The sequence below is a fragment of the Hemibagrus wyckioides genome, linkage group LG24 (genome assembly GCF_019097595.1).
Source record: "Hemibagrus wyckioides isolate EC202008001 linkage group LG24, SWU_Hwy_1.0, whole genome shotgun sequence".
NCBI classification, from domain to species: domain Eukaryota; kingdom Metazoa; phylum Chordata; class Actinopteri; order Siluriformes; family Bagridae; genus Hemibagrus; species Hemibagrus wyckioides.
In genome coordinates this window covers 13,900,387-13,918,442 of record NC_080733.1, presented here as the reverse complement: position 1 = coordinate 13,918,442, position 18,056 = coordinate 13,900,387, and the positions used below count along the sequence as shown (strand labels likewise).

The window sequence follows — 18,056 nt, the reverse complement described above, 5'->3', positions numbered from 1 at the left end:
CTAAATAACGGCATTTCTTGTCAATTTGGTAAATATATTAATATTTTATAAACTAGAGATGTCAAAGACATGGCAGAAAAAGCAAAACCTTTCTTTCTGATGATTTCCTCCAATTTCTTTCACGTGTTTTAACATTTAAAATAATAAATATGGACTTTCCTTTCATGGTGCCACCAATCCTGAATAAAAAACCGAGAGCCATTTAATATTTTTCACTTTATTTTATCTGTCATCTCATGAAGGATAAGAAATAATAGGTCCTTTCTCTCATGTAAACCCTGAGCACAGTGTTTCAGTTATTTGAAGCGTACAGCGAGTGTAATAGGAGGCCTATATGCTTTAACATAAACTTTGAAAGGACATAATGGTTGTGCCTGGGGGACATGTTGAAGCCCACCCACCCTATCCTTCACTGCACCAGTGAGGGCACAGGAAATTCCAGCACAGCTCTGAGAAGAAGCATGAGCCTCAGGGCTGCTCAGAGATCTACACTGTGTACATTCATCTTCTGTATTGTACAGTAGATCACAAAACCGTCTGGAAAAACATACTGTATTCTTCACTTTATGTATTTACAAAAAGGTGTGAATATGACCTGTTTGTCACATCTTCAGCATACCATTCCAAGATATATAGAGTGTGTTTGTGTGTATGTGTCTGTATTTGTAAGGCACTCTGGATAAGGGTGTCTGCAAAATGCCAGAAATGTAAATGCAATGTATGTATATATGTAAAAGTGTATATAACTATAACTAAAGTTTTTTTGTTTATTATTTAGGACACACAAGCAGTTTTTATCCTATTAACTTCAAGAGAGAGTTCATAGCTGCTATGGCATGACATATAACTAAAAAATAATTTGGTTTGTGGATGTTCCAGACCATTAACATAACTATAAACAGATATAAAAAATGATGACATGTTGTTCATCAAAAAATAATAATCTATTAGATTCTGGAAATTGCTTTGGTCAAAGAAGAAATAAAAATTCAGGCTTTGTGTCATCATTTATTTTCCTTTAATATATATGTAAAGATATATATATATATATATATATATATATATATATATATATTTCCCAAATATTTTCCCTATAACAGCATGCCCCCAAGTGTTTCTGTTCTTTACTTACAACATGACCACCTTGGACTTCATTTCCCATCAGCCTCACAGACTACATTCAGATCACATGACCAACCCACATGCCACTTCCCTTTTGATTACACTCATATGTTTAGGGTTTCTTCTTGATTAGTGTCCCAATTTAAGCTCTGAGCATTCTTTGTTTCGTTCTTAAGCTTCTATTTTTATCACTGCTTTCTGAGGGCACTTTGAGCTTCATACAGTGGCTGAAAGGTGTTATACAAATATTTTTTTTTGTTCTGGATATATACAGCTCATTAACAGTTACTGCTTTATAAGCAAACCATAAAAATTGAACGCATCAGGAAGACACCATCCTCACTGAAAGTCTATGTGTGAAAGAGAGGGGTGAGAACAGTGGGATGCTGGGAGACCATAAAGCACACAGTGAGAGGGAGGTTGAGATATTTTATTTCTGATTTATCTGGGCTGGGAAGGGAAGTCTACTGGCGGTGCAATGCATACAATCCGGAGGAAGTGGTTATGAAGAAAGTAAAACAGTAAAATGGCACCAGTACAGAAGCTTTTGATTCAGCCTGAGACTTCAATATCTGCAGCTCTGTTTACGTATTATATCTATACGATCTGGAGACATTTATAAGTTTGATCTTAAAAGGGCAGAGAAGGGATTTACTTTTAAATATGATCGATGGGTCAAAATAAAACAATACCACTTTCTAGACCTCTGAGATTATAATTCAGTTATTTATCATATTATTTATTAGCCACACTCATGAAACTACTGTTAGGTCTGCAAACCTCTGGTTAGACCCTGTGGGAGTATCAGACATGGGTCTGTGTATAACAGCATGTTTTCATTTCAGAAAGAGGTCCAAGAAGCTAAGAATATGAGTGTAAACTGAAATTCATAGATGTTGATAGTTACAAGAACCAATAGGAACTAAAGTGTAAGAGTTTAAGATGCTAATCATGACACTGCTATGCTATGCTTAAACCACTTTTGTCTATACTATTATTGAATGGTAAATAAATATTGAAAATATGCTTTTCATTCATTCCTGGTCGGTAAACACTTTTTTCTTGTCGTCATCATCTCGGTGTATCTGGTGTCCGTCTTAAGAACGCTGGACCAGAATACACCTTGAATGGGACGCCAACTCATCACAGCAGGGGTGGGAAGTCAGGGCCAGCAAGGCCTTCTCTGCTCGCCTAAACAGCAGTGATCTGAATCACTGACATGCATTTTAATATATTTAATATATTTTTCCATGAATGTGTATTAAATTATTCCCAACAGTCTATTCTCTACATTTCATAGCTTTTCTCTTGGTTGCACTGCTTCCAGTAGTGAATATTTATGATAAGAGTATTTATCCAATCATATTTCAGCCAGTGGCTGACATCATGTGTTGCCAGGGTGAAAGAAATCTGCCTTAAGGCCTTCAGAATCAATAGTGCAGGCGCCCTGAGCTTAAAATAAGTGGCAATGAAATTGTTCCATTAACCAATCAGATTTCGAGTTGGTGTCACTGGGGCCATCTAGCAGGCATACGATTACGTCAGCAATTTCCCATCCTTTGATTGGATAATTGGAGTAGTCAGAGGCAGCGAACCGCACAAACTAAATAAAATATATATTTTAACTCACAGTGGCTGACAGAGGAGAAGAAATCGATTTGGTCGCAGACGTCCTTACAAATGCATTTTCAAGGCGGACTGTAATAAAATGGACTATTCCTTGTGAGGTGTGAAATTCTGTAGCCTAATTTCTTTTTTACTTTACTATTTAACGGTTGATTAGTATCTATTGCCGTGGCGTCATAATGATGGTACAGAGGTGGTTTAATTCAGGAAGGACACTGGTGAAGGCCTAGGTGTGAAATGTACGATCCACCACTGCATCACAAGCATCTCACACACTCTCATTCTCACATTGGGATGATTTAAAGTTACCAGTCCACATACTGGCAAGATTTTGGGAGGTGAGAGGAAACGGAATAACCCAAAAGAAACCCATGCAGATACTGAAAGAACATGCACAGAAACTCAACACCTAAACTAAGATTCAAACTGAGGAACCTGGAGCTGTGAGACAGTTATTCTATGGAGGATATAATAGCTTAGTGGTTAAGGTGTTGGACTACTGATCAGAAGGTTGTGAGGTTGAAGCCCCGGGACCACCAAAGGCTGCCACTGCTGGGCCCCTGAGCAAGGCCCTTAACCCTCAATTGCTCAGTTCTATAAATGAGATAAAAAGTCACTCTGGATAAGAGCATCTACCAAATGCCTGAAATTTAAAATGTAAATATTATGTTATTCACTACACCACCGCAGCCCTTAGAAAATTAGTCTATTTCTTTACAAGCCAAATAAACATAAATTCCAGCAACCCCGGAAAAAAAAAACATCCCATGACTGATCTAGAGATTGGAGACAGTTATAACAGCAAATTGTGGACACAAGTTATTAGAGAATATTTATTTCACAATCAGAATGAGGCAAAAATATTTAAACGATGCAATTTTTAAATAATTGCATTATGCAACCACAAGAATGTTATTTCATCTCATTCCTTATTGATCACATTTATGATCTACTTGAACATGTCACAGTCGTTACTGGACATCAGACTAACCCAGTACTGGTCTCACTCAGTGTGGAAAATAAGTCAATACTGACATCAAATAACAGAAATAAAACTTCATATGATCAGTGGGTCCTGGATCAGACAGTTTCACATGTTCTCTCTGTGTCTGTGCGGGTTTCTTCTGAGTTCTCTGACTTCCTCCCATCTCTAACAAACATGGCTGTAGGTGGACATTTAAGTGTGTGTGTGTGTGTGTGTGTGTGTGTGTGTGCATGATGTTCTGTGATGGATTGATGTGCAATCCAGGATGTATTCCTGCCTCACGCCTAGTTTCCCTAAGATAGACTCCAAATCCAGATGGTCACTTTGACCAGAATAAACTGGTTACTTGAGATGGATGGACGGATGGACGGACGGATGGACGGACAGATGGACAGACCGGTGTATGGATGGATGGCTGGGTGGGTGGAATGGATGGCTGGGTGGGTGGAATGGATGGATGGATGGGTGGACGGGTGGAAAGACGGACGGGTGGATGGATGGATGGACGGACGGACGGACAAACGAATGAATGAATGAATGGATGGATAGATGGATATTTTACCCTACACTCTTTAACAGTAGAGCTGTGTTTTGTTCGGCTCTTGTTGATCATTCAAATGTATTATTTGTCTTTTTCCTTTGACCTTTGTGTATGCACACATTTACACTGTATATTCTGTATTTGTGTGTAAAGAGCCCATTTTTGGGTGAGTTTAACTGAGCGATCATTGTGTGTTACTTTGTTAATACAGGTTACATTACAGCATTGTGAAATAGTGTCATTTGAACGCAAATATTTCTGCAGTTTGCATAAACCAGATGAGATGGCTAAAACTTTTTTTTCCTTCACAGTAATTTTGGTTCGGTCATTCTTGCACAACTTATGTTTTGGTTTTCACCCACTTCTCAGTCCTCTGAGTAATAGCAATGATTTTGAAACTTTGTTTTACTAAAGCCTGGAGCACTCCAGCCTAGTCTGCTCCCAGGCCTATCTCCCTTTCTCGTTTTGGATCACTTCACCTCGATCTCCGCTCCGAGACGTCAATTTGCTGCCGTTCTCAGCATTCTTGCTCATCTCAGCCATGATCTTTTCACTTTGGCCATAATTAGGGGGCCTGTTTGTTTTGTATTCTGGTGAATCGAGTAATGGCCGCTTGTTTTTGTAAGACTTTATCCACAGATCTTGCACAACAAAGTGAGAGGAAATGGTCCTCAAGCCATATCGAGGGGCAGAAAATAGGGAGGCTGAGGAAATGGTCAACGATATTACTATGCAAAGATCAGACTTATCTGAGGACCAGTTCCAAAAGCCTCGGGCCAAAAGTACTGGATCTGGCCAGAACTATGTTTTCAGCCTTTGCTCCTGCCTGCTTAAAGGATTGGAGTTTAATAACTCTAAGTTGTTTAATGTTCTTTCTTTTTTAAACTGTGTTTTTGTGATTTGTAATTTTCGATTTGATTCCCTGTGACAAAGCAATCCACTTTTTTCTCCATCTCTTCCTACTTTCTACTGATTTGTATATATTGGCGAAATAAAGTACAGTGCATTTGTAAATGTACAATCAGAGGTACAACAGTCAAATTTTAGACTGTTTAGTGAGTTTTGGAGGAATTCCACAAGTTTCTGCTCCAACTGCAAAGCCAGTCTCGATGGACCCACAAAGTTTATAGCTTCTAGAGACACTATGTATTCCCAGCAGAATATTTGGCAAATGAATTGAAATCATATACAACTCAAGATTAATCATGTTCATTTTCAAAGGATTCTAAACTAACTAGAACTAAAAAGCAAATTGTTTTATCTGAAATTTTTATCAGGACAACACAGTCTCATGGTACAGTGGCAATGGAAAGCTTAGGGTCAGAGTTCTTCAGTTCTTAGAATATCAATGCAAACTGAAATTCATAGATGTTACATGATAGTTATAAGAACCAATAGGACCTAGAGTTTAAGATGTCATCGTGACAATTTTGGCTATACTTAAACCACTTCTGTCTTTACAGTTACTGGAAAACTAGTGTGAATGTTAAATAAATATTGAAAATATACTTCATTGTCTGTAACCGCTTTATTCTTGTCATGCTCACGGTGGATCTGGTGTCTATCTTGGGAGTGCTGGGCCAGAATACACCTTGAATGGGACACCAACTCATCACAGGACATCTCACACACACTCGTTCTCGAATAGGGACAACAGAGTCACATGGTAAAGTGTCAGAGTCAGACTTCTTAGAATATAAGAGTAAGAAACTGAAGTTTCTAGCACCTTTTCTCTTGACTTCCTTCACGTGAAATACAATCTCTTGCCTTAATTTCATTTGGTTACTTGTTTTAAATATAATTACACCACAGTTGCACTGGATTCCTGGCTGTTCCATGTAAACAAAAATTGTCACCGTTCATGGTTCTTGTGAGGAAGCTCTTAGGAAGTGAGGAAGCTCTTCCTCTCTCAGGAAGTGTCTTAGTAAAACTTCAGGACTGAAGATTTAATTCTTTGCGCTTTGTTTTTGTTGTTTTCTTTTATAAAGTTCAACAGAGAAAAAAGGAAATTGAGGAAATAACTGCTTTATTTATTGCTTCTATGTCATGAGTGATAACAGAAAGTCACTTGTCTTATGGACATTCTTCAACAATCAGTGTAATCACTGGCTAAATGCTGTGGTACGAGGAGAAGTTCAGCACATCATGTCTGGCATCATTTCTGATAATTGCACACCTCAAATGTATTATTTCTTGTTTAATAAATAAATAAATAAATGTCAGATAGGCAAGATTGATAGCCTGGCTAAATGAGAAAGATATGTGCCAAGAAATTTTAAAGATAAAAAAGTAAAAATATTGTAATGATGCTCAGTTATTGCAGTACTAATCCTCTAAAATTATACTATTACTTGAGGACTTTCCACTTCCCCGTTGTAATTCTCCTTGCAGTGGCAACCCTAGTGGAAGAAAGTGGAAGAAAGACTCTTGACGGTGATGAGTATTTGTACTTCATATAATATAGTTTAGTGTAATGTTGTCAAGAAATGTCAATACAATTTATTATATCATATGTACAATGCCTGGTCTAAGAGAATTGCTCTCTAGACTGCTTCTTATATCTTTTGACCTTTTTAAAAGCTCATATAAAGCAGGATGTCATCTGCCTTACTGTATCTACAGTTTGTCTATTGGCACTGTAAGCCCTCAGTGCTTACTCTGGGTGAACCGAGTCATTGTCTCTTTCCTGCTTTTTTTTTTCTCTTTTATTTTATTTCTTATTTAAAATCAATATTTACCCAGGAGCAGCCCCTGCGGCTCAGGATCTCAGGATTACCTCATATTCTCTTCGTCCAGCTGTGCTTTCTCAGCGTCTCCATGACAACGACAGGAATGTGCACATCATGTTTATCTTCCTGCCAAGAAAACAGACAAAGTCAGACAGACAAAGAAAAAGAGAGAAATAGCAAAGATGCTCGTACCTTCCTCCGTCGAAGCCTGTGGAGTGTCGGTGGTCCAGAACAAATAGCTTTTCTTTTCTATGACAAAGTGAAGCTGTTTTACTAATGGACTATATTATAAGGATTGAATAAAACACTAAAGGATTTGGTGTTAGAGGAAAATAGTCAACGATGGGGTGGTGTGATGCCACTAATTGCTAATTAATAATTATTTTCCAATTAGCAAGTCGCAGAAAGTTCAGTTCTTCTTATACCACAGCTATATGCCAACGATTACATTCTTCACTGTTACTGAATGACACGTCATACTATTTAACCATTTATGATTATTATAAATTTATTTGTTGTGGATTTCACTTATCATTTATGCTACAGCAGCTAATAGCTAACAGTAACAGAGACTTTCTTGTGCTAGAGAAAATAAATGCTCCATAAATATTAAATACAAATAATTTCACTTTAGATTTAATAGATTGTCTTTGTTAAAAATGAGACCTTTATATACATTACATTATATACATTATATAATAATTCAGGTCTCTGAACAGAACAGTCTGAGAGGAGCTGCTGTTCTAATAAAATTATCCGACACCTTCTGACCAATCAGAATTGACAGGAAGTGATTGCACGTCACTTTGAAATAATACAACTGAATAAATATTTTTTATTTCTTTGTTTACTTGGGTGATTTGAATGTGTTCCTCATTGTTAATATCACAGGCCAACAGAAAAATAGCTTTAAAAACAATCTCTCTCTCTCTCTCTCTCTCTCTCTCTCTTTGATTTAGAGACAGTTGCCTATTTGACATCTTGTACAAAAGCCATCATGTCACACCTTTCTGATTAGTCTTCATAAATACTCTCCAGACAGACTCCCTGTTATCAACTAAGACCTGCTCAAAGACTTATTACAGACAGAAGATGGAATGAGCCGCTCTCTTAAATCACCACACACTCACTCTGTCCTGAGGTACACACACACACACACACAGGAAACAGTACAGTGCATGACTAGGTCAACACTCCAACAGTGATCCATATTCCACAGTGTTAAAGATTATAGAAGCTGTCTGTCTGACCAACAAATCCTTGCTCTGACAGACCAACAGATATATCCATATGTTGCCTACTCCATCATAGACTCCATTATACACTTGGGATCAGTTTATTATGCAATGATACCAGGGTACTTCTGCTTTTTCCCAGTGTTATTAAAATATATACATCCATTATCTTTAATAGACTGACTTATTGTTTGGTTTTACATCTTGAACCATCTTATGCAGTAATATAATGCATTACTTGTCACTGTAATTGCAGGGAAGCTAATAGGAAAAGCTAAGAAAAGGGAGGAAATAGGAGCTTCAGTTGCTTCCTCGCCAATCTGGTGGCCTGGTGGTCAGCTTTCAGTGTCTAGTGCTTTCTCTGAATGAATATTTCATGGTTTTAATGTGAATATCACAAAAAAAGGCAAGACACTGCTGTCAGAAATGTTGATTATGGTCATTTTTCAGATTTGGGAAAGATGCCTACCCTTAAGCTGCAGTAATATATCTCAGACCTCAGCAGTTATGTGATTATTTTACTGTTTTTGTCTGTTTACAATCACCACATTATGTTAAACTTAACAACTTTGAAGAATAGTTTAAGCTCCACCCACTTGCCACAATGTCATAAATTCATGAAAGGACGTTTCCTAATATAAATATCACATTATGTGTCATTATGATATACTAATGGGTTTCTTTTGTAAACCTTTTAAACCACACATAATAGTGTGGAGCTACATGAAATCACATTTACATTTACAGTATGAAGATCTCGGCATATTTAATTAAATGGGGCCTCATTTGCATAAAAAGTTCACATTTACAAATATGAGTATGAATACCCCATTCACTTGTTTAAGGAGTTCAAGGATATAGAGAAGTAGAAATGTGACTGAAATTGTGTTTTCACTGATGACAGGAATACTAGAGGCACTGAAGTTATGAAAAACGAATCCAGTCCAGTAATTATTATTAGGCTTATTTAAATTAAGAAGCCATGTGTAATGACAGTAAATGAAACACCCTTTCCAGAATATTTTTAAAGACAAAGAAGATAATATTGTAAATTTCGGAACTCTTTTTAACTCCGAGACACCAGTGGGAGCTTTTCCATGGGAACAGGGAGCTATTTGCACTAATTTGCAAAAGAAAGGCCACTCAAGTATAGTGACTGTTAGGGAATGTTATATTTGGTCGGTAACATTGGCCATTTAAGTAGCAGAAGTCTCATTACTTAGCCTCAGAGTGCACTGGGAAACCAAGCAAACACGACTGAGTGACCCTTTGTCAAGAGGCTCTTCTCTTTAGGCCATCATTGAGGACTGCAGAGCACAAGTGAGATCAACTGGAAGAATCACTAGGTTATTGCAGGACTGGTGGACCTTTTCTCTTCCTCTCTCATCCTTAAACTGGGTTTAGGTCGAATTTAAAGGCAACTGAAGACATGAAATTGGAGCCGAATGAGCAGATTTATTGAATCAGCAGGGATTGGGCCCTTTGGATTTTTGCCAAAACGGAACTGACCTCAACGCTCTGACAGGATTATCCCCCAAAAAAGGTGAAAAACAGGCGTCATTGCCTGGCATCCACGCGTCTCGGACCACACTAAGATTGAAAGCACCGACTTCATCACTCATAAGGAATAGTCATAATCCGCTGATATGGTGGTATAAAAGGCGCTGAAAAGTCAGAAGTCGACATGTAGCCTTTTTACAGGACTGTTTTGAGCCATGGACACGCAGAGGCCTTTCCTCGAGCCGACCATGTTTAATTTCGTCAGCGACATAAACTGCGAAGTGGCTCCGCGTTCAGTCTTTGGAGGTTCGGAAGGCCTGGACGCATCACTCACTTACCACATGGACTATCACGGAGCACGTGAAGACCTCACCTCCGCCATTAACGGGTTTGACTGCGCAGGTGAAGGTGGCGTCCGGAAGACGCCTAAGAGGAAGCGCGTGATCACGAGCGTGCAGCGGCGAGCCGCCAACATCCGCGAGCGCAGGAGGATGTTTAGCCTTAACGAGGCTTTCGATGAACTCCGGAGGAAAGTGCCGACCTTCGCCTACGAGAAAAGGCTGTCGAGGATCGAAACGCTGCGCCTCGCCATCGTCTACATCTCCTTCATGACGGAATTATTGGAAAAATAGTAAAGAAACAGACGGGGCCTTATGCGTAATAATAATAATAATAATAATAATAGTAATAATAATAATAATAATAAATCAAGTATTTATAGAGTCTCACAAATTAAAAAGATCTCTATTCAACAATGTACAGCCTAAATAAAAGAACACACACACACACACGGAAAAAAGTAAATATGCAATAATAAATACATAATTACATACAAATAATAATAATAATAATAATAATAATAATAATAATAATAATAATAATAGAGATTGAATCGTTCTAATACCAGCAAAAAAGATTGTTGGATCGGATACTGAGAAAACAAATCACACCCTGTAACACAAGATATCAAATGGAATTTTATTTATATTTAGAACTGGATTGTTAAGTGAAAATGTTTCATATGAACTAACGCAATTTGGCTGTTCTTTTATTATGTTTCTTATAAAATTTATGCGTTATACTGTAATATATTTCTTTATAATATTTGTGCGAAAGTGTTAAACTGTGAAGTGCTTAAGTAAAAAAAAAGCATAGTAGGCTTTTAAAAACGGTGGATGTTATCCGCTTATTATTATTATTATTATTATTATTATTATTATTATCATTATTATTATTATTATTATTATTACTGGGGCAAGTGTAAGAGCTAACGACTGATATTTTGCATTAGGACAATGTGGACATTCAGTTGGCTGTATATGACTCTCTCTCTCTCTCTCTCTCTCTCTCTCTCTATATATATATATATATATATATATATATATATATATATATATATATATATATATATATATATATATATTGGTGTATAATTGATGCATGTAGCTGAACAGGTGGTTGATGCTCAGGTGTTTTTGATGCCTGTTTCAGGACCATGGACAGAGCTCAGGTAGCCGCACCTGCACCTTAGCGCTCACACACTCTGGTGCGGTGTTCAGTCGCGCTTTTAATTTGTTTGCCTTTTTGGAACTTCTTAGGCCTTGTGGGTAACTTTATATGATTTTAAAATTGTTTAGCAAGTAACAAATAATTCAGATGAATATTTCATACTGTTTTCCCTCACTTGTTGATAGATATAGATCCTGAGTCATTCAAAGTCTAATGTTTTTAGTGCTCTGTATTAGTTGTAGTGTTCTCGTGCGACAAATATAAAATCAGCCTCACGAGGGTCGTGTAGAGTGAGTTTATTTCAGATGAAGACAAAACACCGAATTGTAAAGAGCCTCGTAGAGACACTAAGGATTGGAACCCACTGATCTGGAATTATCGATTGATTTCATTGCGCCCCCCAGTGGCATCTTCACAAGACGCGAGAAATAAACATGTGTTGAAAGACTGGATTTTCTTATCTGAAAGATGACGTGTGCGTGGGCAAGTAGTGGAGACATTGATGTCTCGATCTGACTTGTTTGTATAATAATGTTCCTCGAGTAAGTGAGAGAGGAGACGTCTTTATGAAAAGTTTTTTAGGTTTCCTTTTTTTCTGAGCGCATGTGACAGCAAGGGGCACTTTAGACTGCGTGTTTTCTTTGGACTGACATCTCGTTTAGTTTAATGTTTGCTTTGTGTTTTGGCTGCACACTTGATGCGTCGTGTGCTCCAAGCTGCCAATGTGGGCGGTGTGTGTGCGTGCGTGCGTGTGTGTGTGTGTGTGTGGAAACCCGAGTCTGACTTGGCTTTTAAATCCTCAGCCCTCTCTGCTCTCAGTCCCAGTGGGCTGAATGCTAACACAGGCATGCACTTTTCAAGACTGCACTGAACATGTTAAGATAAACAGTGAGGTCTATTTAAGCAGTCCAGACTCACTCTGTTCTTTATACAAAGACAAATTAAATAATAGTCAGATTATGACTGGACATTTTGGCATATTCCGATGCAGCAAATTACCCTAGACAATACCTTCACTGTATAATACATCCTACTGTATATATAACTAACAATTACATGACAGTATGACAGTTGGAAAATAACTGGATGGAATCCTAAACTATCTGGCCATTTTTAATCACACTGCTGGAAAAACACAACCTTGTGCTGGCAGATATAGCTTGGGCAGGTTTAAAGTACGTAAATGAGAAGGCTTTTAACCCGTGATTGGACTGGAAACGCTCATCAATCTGGCAACCTTGTTGGAAAGAAGAGCGACCACACCTAGCACCGACTACATCCAGAAAAAAAAAGAAAGAAAAGAAAGGAGCAGACTATGAGAATGTGTGAAAAGTAGCACCTCTTCTGGCGAGACATCCAGGATGCGCGTGTCAGCCAACGCCAACTTCTGTACTGTTCCGCACCTCCACGTCAAATATGATTATTAATAATAGATTTAATCAATGAAACTGATCTTAAATTTTCAAAACTTGATATAGCATAGTGCTATAATTAATAACAATTATCTGTTGTTTATGTTAAAGGTGCTAAATGGCTACATTTTAAGAACATATATATATATATATATATATATATATATATATATAGATATAGATATAGATATATATATATAGATATATATATTCTTAGAAGCTTATTCATACCAAAGAGCAGTCAGTGAAACGTCTCGGCCGTGGAGATCTTCACGCCCACTTGAAAGATAAACAATAATGAACAGCATTAATTAACTCCACCGTTTGTTTTTAAGCTTTGCGTTTTCTAAAAACAAAAAGCTCCCAGGAAAATCTCGTTTCATTGGTTGAAACTTTCAAAAGTGTAAACTGGAACCCTGTTGCAAAATGATCTTGACCATTACAGCCCAAATGTTATTAAGAATGCGTTAGGTTTTCTAGTGCAAACTTTATTTTTTAGGGTGTGGGTTTGTCCTGTTTATTTGGTGTCACATGACGCGGGCAAATTATGTCATTTATACACTGACCAAATGAATAGAATATCTCTGTTAAGCGTCCTGTCTCTTTTAGATGGTTTGCATTTTTTTTATAACTGTGCACGTGTTTGTTCTGTTATTTCTCTATCGAAAGACTAGAAACTTGTATAACGGATTTTTTGAAAATACTTGCTCAGCCTCTCCTACTCCTCCATCTTACGTCGCGCTCATTCTTAGCCAATCGGCGACCTCCCCATAAAGTTTGCGCCTTCCAGACTATAAGAGCGCTCCAAACTTTCTCCTGAGTTTGAGCGACACCTCGGTGGCGCGCGGGGCCAGCGCGAGTGCGCAACACTTTGAAGGCGAATTCCAGAAAGGAAGTACAAACCGAACCGAGCCGAACCGTAGGTGATGTTCGAGGAAGAGGCGATGCAAGACGAGTCAAGTTCCCCGGAATCCCCGGTGGACAGTCTCGGTAACAGTGAAGAGGAGCTCGACAGGCAGCAAAAGCGCGGCGCAAGAAAAAGGAGAGCGAGTCGAAGAAGCGGAGAGGACTCGGACAGCCCGACGCCAGGCTCCGGAAAAAGAGGCAAAAAGTGCGCCGGAAGCCCTCAGTCTTTCGAGGACCTGCAGACGCAGCGCGTCATGGCGAATGTGCGGGAGCGGCAACGCACGCAGTCCCTGAACGAGGCGTTCGCCTCCCTGCGCAAGATCATCCCCACCCTGCCCTCGGACAAACTGAGCAAAATACAGACTCTCAAGCTCGCCGCTCGTTACATCGATTTCCTTTGCCAGGTGCTGCAAAGCGACGAGCTGGACTCCAAAATGGCGAGCTGCAGTTATGTGGCGCATGAACGGCTGAGCTATGCGTTTTCCGTGTGGAGGATGGAAGGCGCATGGTCCATGTCAACATCTCACTAACGCGCACAGACCTGCGGCTTCTTTGGAGAGCGATGGTATGCACACTAAACCCACTGCACAGAAACTTTAAGTGCATCATATGTTCAGATCCGTATCATGAAAATTATTATTTTTTTAAATATCATATTATATACACCATTAACACTAGAATTTTCTTTAAAAAGAATGTTTTTTTACTTTATTGTAATAAATGTCATCTTTCTTCATGCAGATTTCTAACTGAGCAGCAGAAGGACAGCAGGAGAAAGCCTGCGCAGAGCAAGAGGACCAAAAGGAAACAGCCTGTAGAGTCAGCAGGCCCGGATTATAGCCAAACAGGGAAGATTTTGGAGACAGTCTTACCGGGGTGGACCGGTGGCGTCGTCGCGAGCACTTAACGACAGTATTACGAGGAATTGCCTTCAAGATCCGTGCTTGTAAATGCGGTGAATTTTGACCATGAATGTTGGAACTTTGTACTTGTGTAGGCTATATGCATGCATTCCGACAAGCCTTGCCATCTCATACCAAGCCACAAAGACTGCAGCAGCAGGAAGCAGGCGCTTCATTTCGGGCTGACAGTGTGGAGCCACGAATATGAATGTCATCCTATTTATTTCGTCAAAGAACGAAACATGGCTCATATCTGTATAAAACTCTTTTTTTTATTTTCATCTGGTCTATGAATGAAAGGTTATTTATTTATTGATACTTATCATGATGAAGAATGGATCCGGTGTCTACATTCATTTGTGTGTTTCATGTTTGTAAATATGCGTTTATTTTTCTGCAATAAAAGTGGTTTGAATATAAATTATTCCGGTCTGATTTTACCAGTATGAACAAAATCAGGACTTTTGTTTTTTTTTTTGGCAAAACAAAGTACTCGTATTTGTGTCAATAATGAGTAATCAGAAAGGGACAAGAAAAAGACCACAGCTTCATGTCTGCATGATGGCAAATCCATAATCCTGAAAACAAGGTGACTTAATTTTATTTAAATACAAACTCTGCTTTTTAAAAAGAGATTTTTAGAAGTTACGGGCTTTTTTGGGAGCTACTTTATACATGCTTGAGCTGTATGACACGTGATCTGATCTGGTGTAAAAAAAAAAAAAAAAAATCTCTCCATCCCAGCAGTGTTAATGATATTTTATTTTTTATTTTTTTGCAAGTTTATTCCACTGCTACTTGAATACACTGCAAATTGTTTAAAATGTGCTTGAAAACATTGGGCTACAGCGCCAACACTTATATTGAGATTTGTTAAAATATGTGCTCACGAAAGATCACTCCTAACGAACACTTAGTGGTCTCAAAATGTTGACTTACTTTCATTGCACTCAATCGAGCTGATCTTTCAGGCCTGTTTTTAAGAAGCGATAAACGTACAGGGACATGATGTGAAAGTGTAAAAGCCAGCATGAATAAACCTCTGAGGATTCTTTTGTAATGTGATACAGTTTGGTACAGAAAAAAAGCAGAAGTGTGTGATGTGTCAGGTGAAGAACAGGTCTGGGAAAGTATTTGAGGATGGTGTGAAGAAATCGTTTGAAGACACGGTGTGTGTAATTGGGTTCGTGTGGAATTCCCAGATGCGAATGAAACGCAGTCGGGTCACGGGGTCACGTCGAGGTGCGGTGCAGGAGGGGAAAAAAACGGATATTTTTACTGCACTATCCTCGTACTGATATGAACACAGAGCATAATGTAAAGCAAAGAGGAAGATTATCAAGTGTTTAATGCATTTAGATAGCTTGGATGAAGAAAGCATGAGAGGACAGGACTCTTTATAAAAAGCAGAAGATTATAGCGCACATAACTTTAGTTTAGTAGTCATATGTGCTGGTTGTTTTCTGAATTCAGTAGCCACGAGCACTCTCAGTATAAGATGACATACATTACTTTTCCTTGTCGCTGGTTTGGTATCTTTTGCATTGAATTTTAGAGTAAAGGTTTACATTAGTAGCCTTTATGTAGCTTAAATTACTTTTAAAAAATCCTTTACACTATTTTTGAAGTCAAGTTAGCAGTTTCAACGCCTAAGAATAACAATGTTAAGCATAATTATTATTATTGTTAATTCTTTAAATATTTATTTGATTTTATGTACTTTTATTTTTTTCTATTTTATTTCTATTCTCTCTCTTTTTTTCATGAACAGTAATATGTTGGCAACTTGGCAGGTGTCAATATCCTAAAATGTTACTAATCCTTAATCTCTTTATTAATATTTCGTTACAAGGCTCTTTTAGCAGCTATAGGCCCGCTTAGAAAGTTTCATAGGAGTAGATGTCGCCACTCCTTTCTTCTCCCAGGTTTTTTAAAAAAATATGAAACGAGTAAAATTCAGGGCTTCATGCATTCCTTTGAGTTGTACAGAAAGCAAAAGAAGAACCCTAGGCACCTGAATCAAACTTATTTTTACCAGATGTGCTTCGTATTTTTCTTTTAAAGTCACGTGAAGCAGCGAGCAGATGTTTTAGCTGCAGCTGGGGGTCCGCCTTCGCGCGCGCACAGCCGCAGAACAGAAGAGCAGCTCTGACACAAAGCGCTCAGAATTTCCTAAATCAAGAAAGAAATAAGTTTTAAGACGCGATTGATTTTAAACGGAGAGTTTGGGGATGTTTTTATGGCGTTGTTATCGAAGCGAAGAAGAAGAAGAAGAAGAAGAAGACGAGCTCTCTCCTTCGTCCTTCCCTCTTCTGTTCTGTTCTGCTCAGGGATTTCTCTTTTTGATAGAAGACTGTTTTTCCTTTCTCAAGGAGAAGAGAAGCAGAGGAAATGGTAAATACTCATGTAGATCTTATCCCCCTTTTACAGACTAGCATTTAAAACATGATTTCTTAAAATATATATTTTAATGGACCCTTTAATGTACTAATGTTTCTAAAACTACAGATGTTTTCCAGAAACATCTGGTTATTACAGGAGCAGGCCTGAAACTCTGAAATGTATCCTGTATCAAATTTGAATGAATAATTTATGATAAATAATGACCTATATTAGCCAGGCTTATCTTGATGAATAGTTTTGCAAATATTTTAATTCTGAAAATGTAATAAGAAAGAAAGAAAGAAAGAAAGAAAGAAAGAAGAAGAAGAAGTATTACAGTGGCATGGCTGTGTTTTTCTTTCCTGCATGAAGAATGCAGGACATTAGATCAGCTGAAATTCCTCCGACTTCAGTGGCTGTAGGCTAAAAAACCCATATGAGCAGTCCAGTTAAACGATTTGACGTGTGTGTGCGTGTGTGTGTGTGTCAATGTAAAACCATCCGGTTTGACCCGAGGGTCGACAGTGATTCACCACGAGAGAGAGAGAATCGATTCCCCATCTTCAGATGACCGTGTCCGTGTTGTCTTAAACTTGAGGCTGTGTTCTGAGGGGAAGAGGAAGGTCTCCGGTACTAACGTTAACACTTCATACACTGTTTAGGGTATTAGGGCCAAATTCCTACGCTAAGACCTTCCGAAATTATAAAGGAGGCATGGGAGAAAAAAGAGATAACACACACACACACACACACACACACACACACACAGAGAGAGAGGACAGTGCCTTTGAAGTAAACGGCGGTGAATTTTTACTTTTTTATCAGGGTGACCTGAGCTACATGAGATGTTCCGTATTTATTATAGGAAGGAAGCAAGGAAGGAAAGAAGGAAGGACGATGGGAGAAGGACAAAAAGGGAAATGATAAACAAATAAATAAAGAAATGTATGAATAAATAATTAGGGGAAAGTAGGAAGGAAGGACGGATGAAAAAAAGAACGAAATGAATAAAGTGATATAAAAAAACGAATGAATAAAAGAATAAATAAAAATTAAAAGAAGGAAGGAGTGAATTGTTAAATAAATAAATAAATAAAAAAATAAATAAATAAATAAATAAGTAAACCTTCATTTGGTCAGTGTATTTATTTACTTATTTCTTTATTTTATTTTATTTTATTTATTTAAATACATGTTTAGTTCAGAG

The 18,056-nt window shown here is 38.1% G+C and overlaps 2 protein-coding genes across 2 annotated transcripts; both read left to right on the top strand.

Moving 5' to 3' along the window:
- The first annotated feature begins 9,953 nt into the window (after positions 1-9,953).
- LOC131344959 (fer3-like protein) lies at positions 9,954-10,370 on the top strand. Its single transcript, XM_058377547.1, has one exon. It carries the CDS (start codon positions 9,954-9,956, stop codon positions 10,368-10,370), a length of 417 nt encoding a protein of 138 aa, XP_058233530.1.
- A 3,087-nt stretch (positions 10,371-13,457) lies between these two features.
- Positions 13,458-14,872, top strand: twist1a (twist family bHLH transcription factor 1a). Its single transcript, XM_058377327.1, has 2 exons — positions 13,458-14,130; positions 14,307-14,872. Exon 1 carries the CDS (start codon positions 13,586-13,588, stop codon positions 14,093-14,095), a length of 510 nt encoding a protein of 169 aa, XP_058233310.1. The 5' UTR covers positions 13,458-13,585; the 3' UTR covers positions 14,096-14,130; positions 14,307-14,872.
- Positions 14,873-18,056: the final 3,184 nt, after the last annotated feature.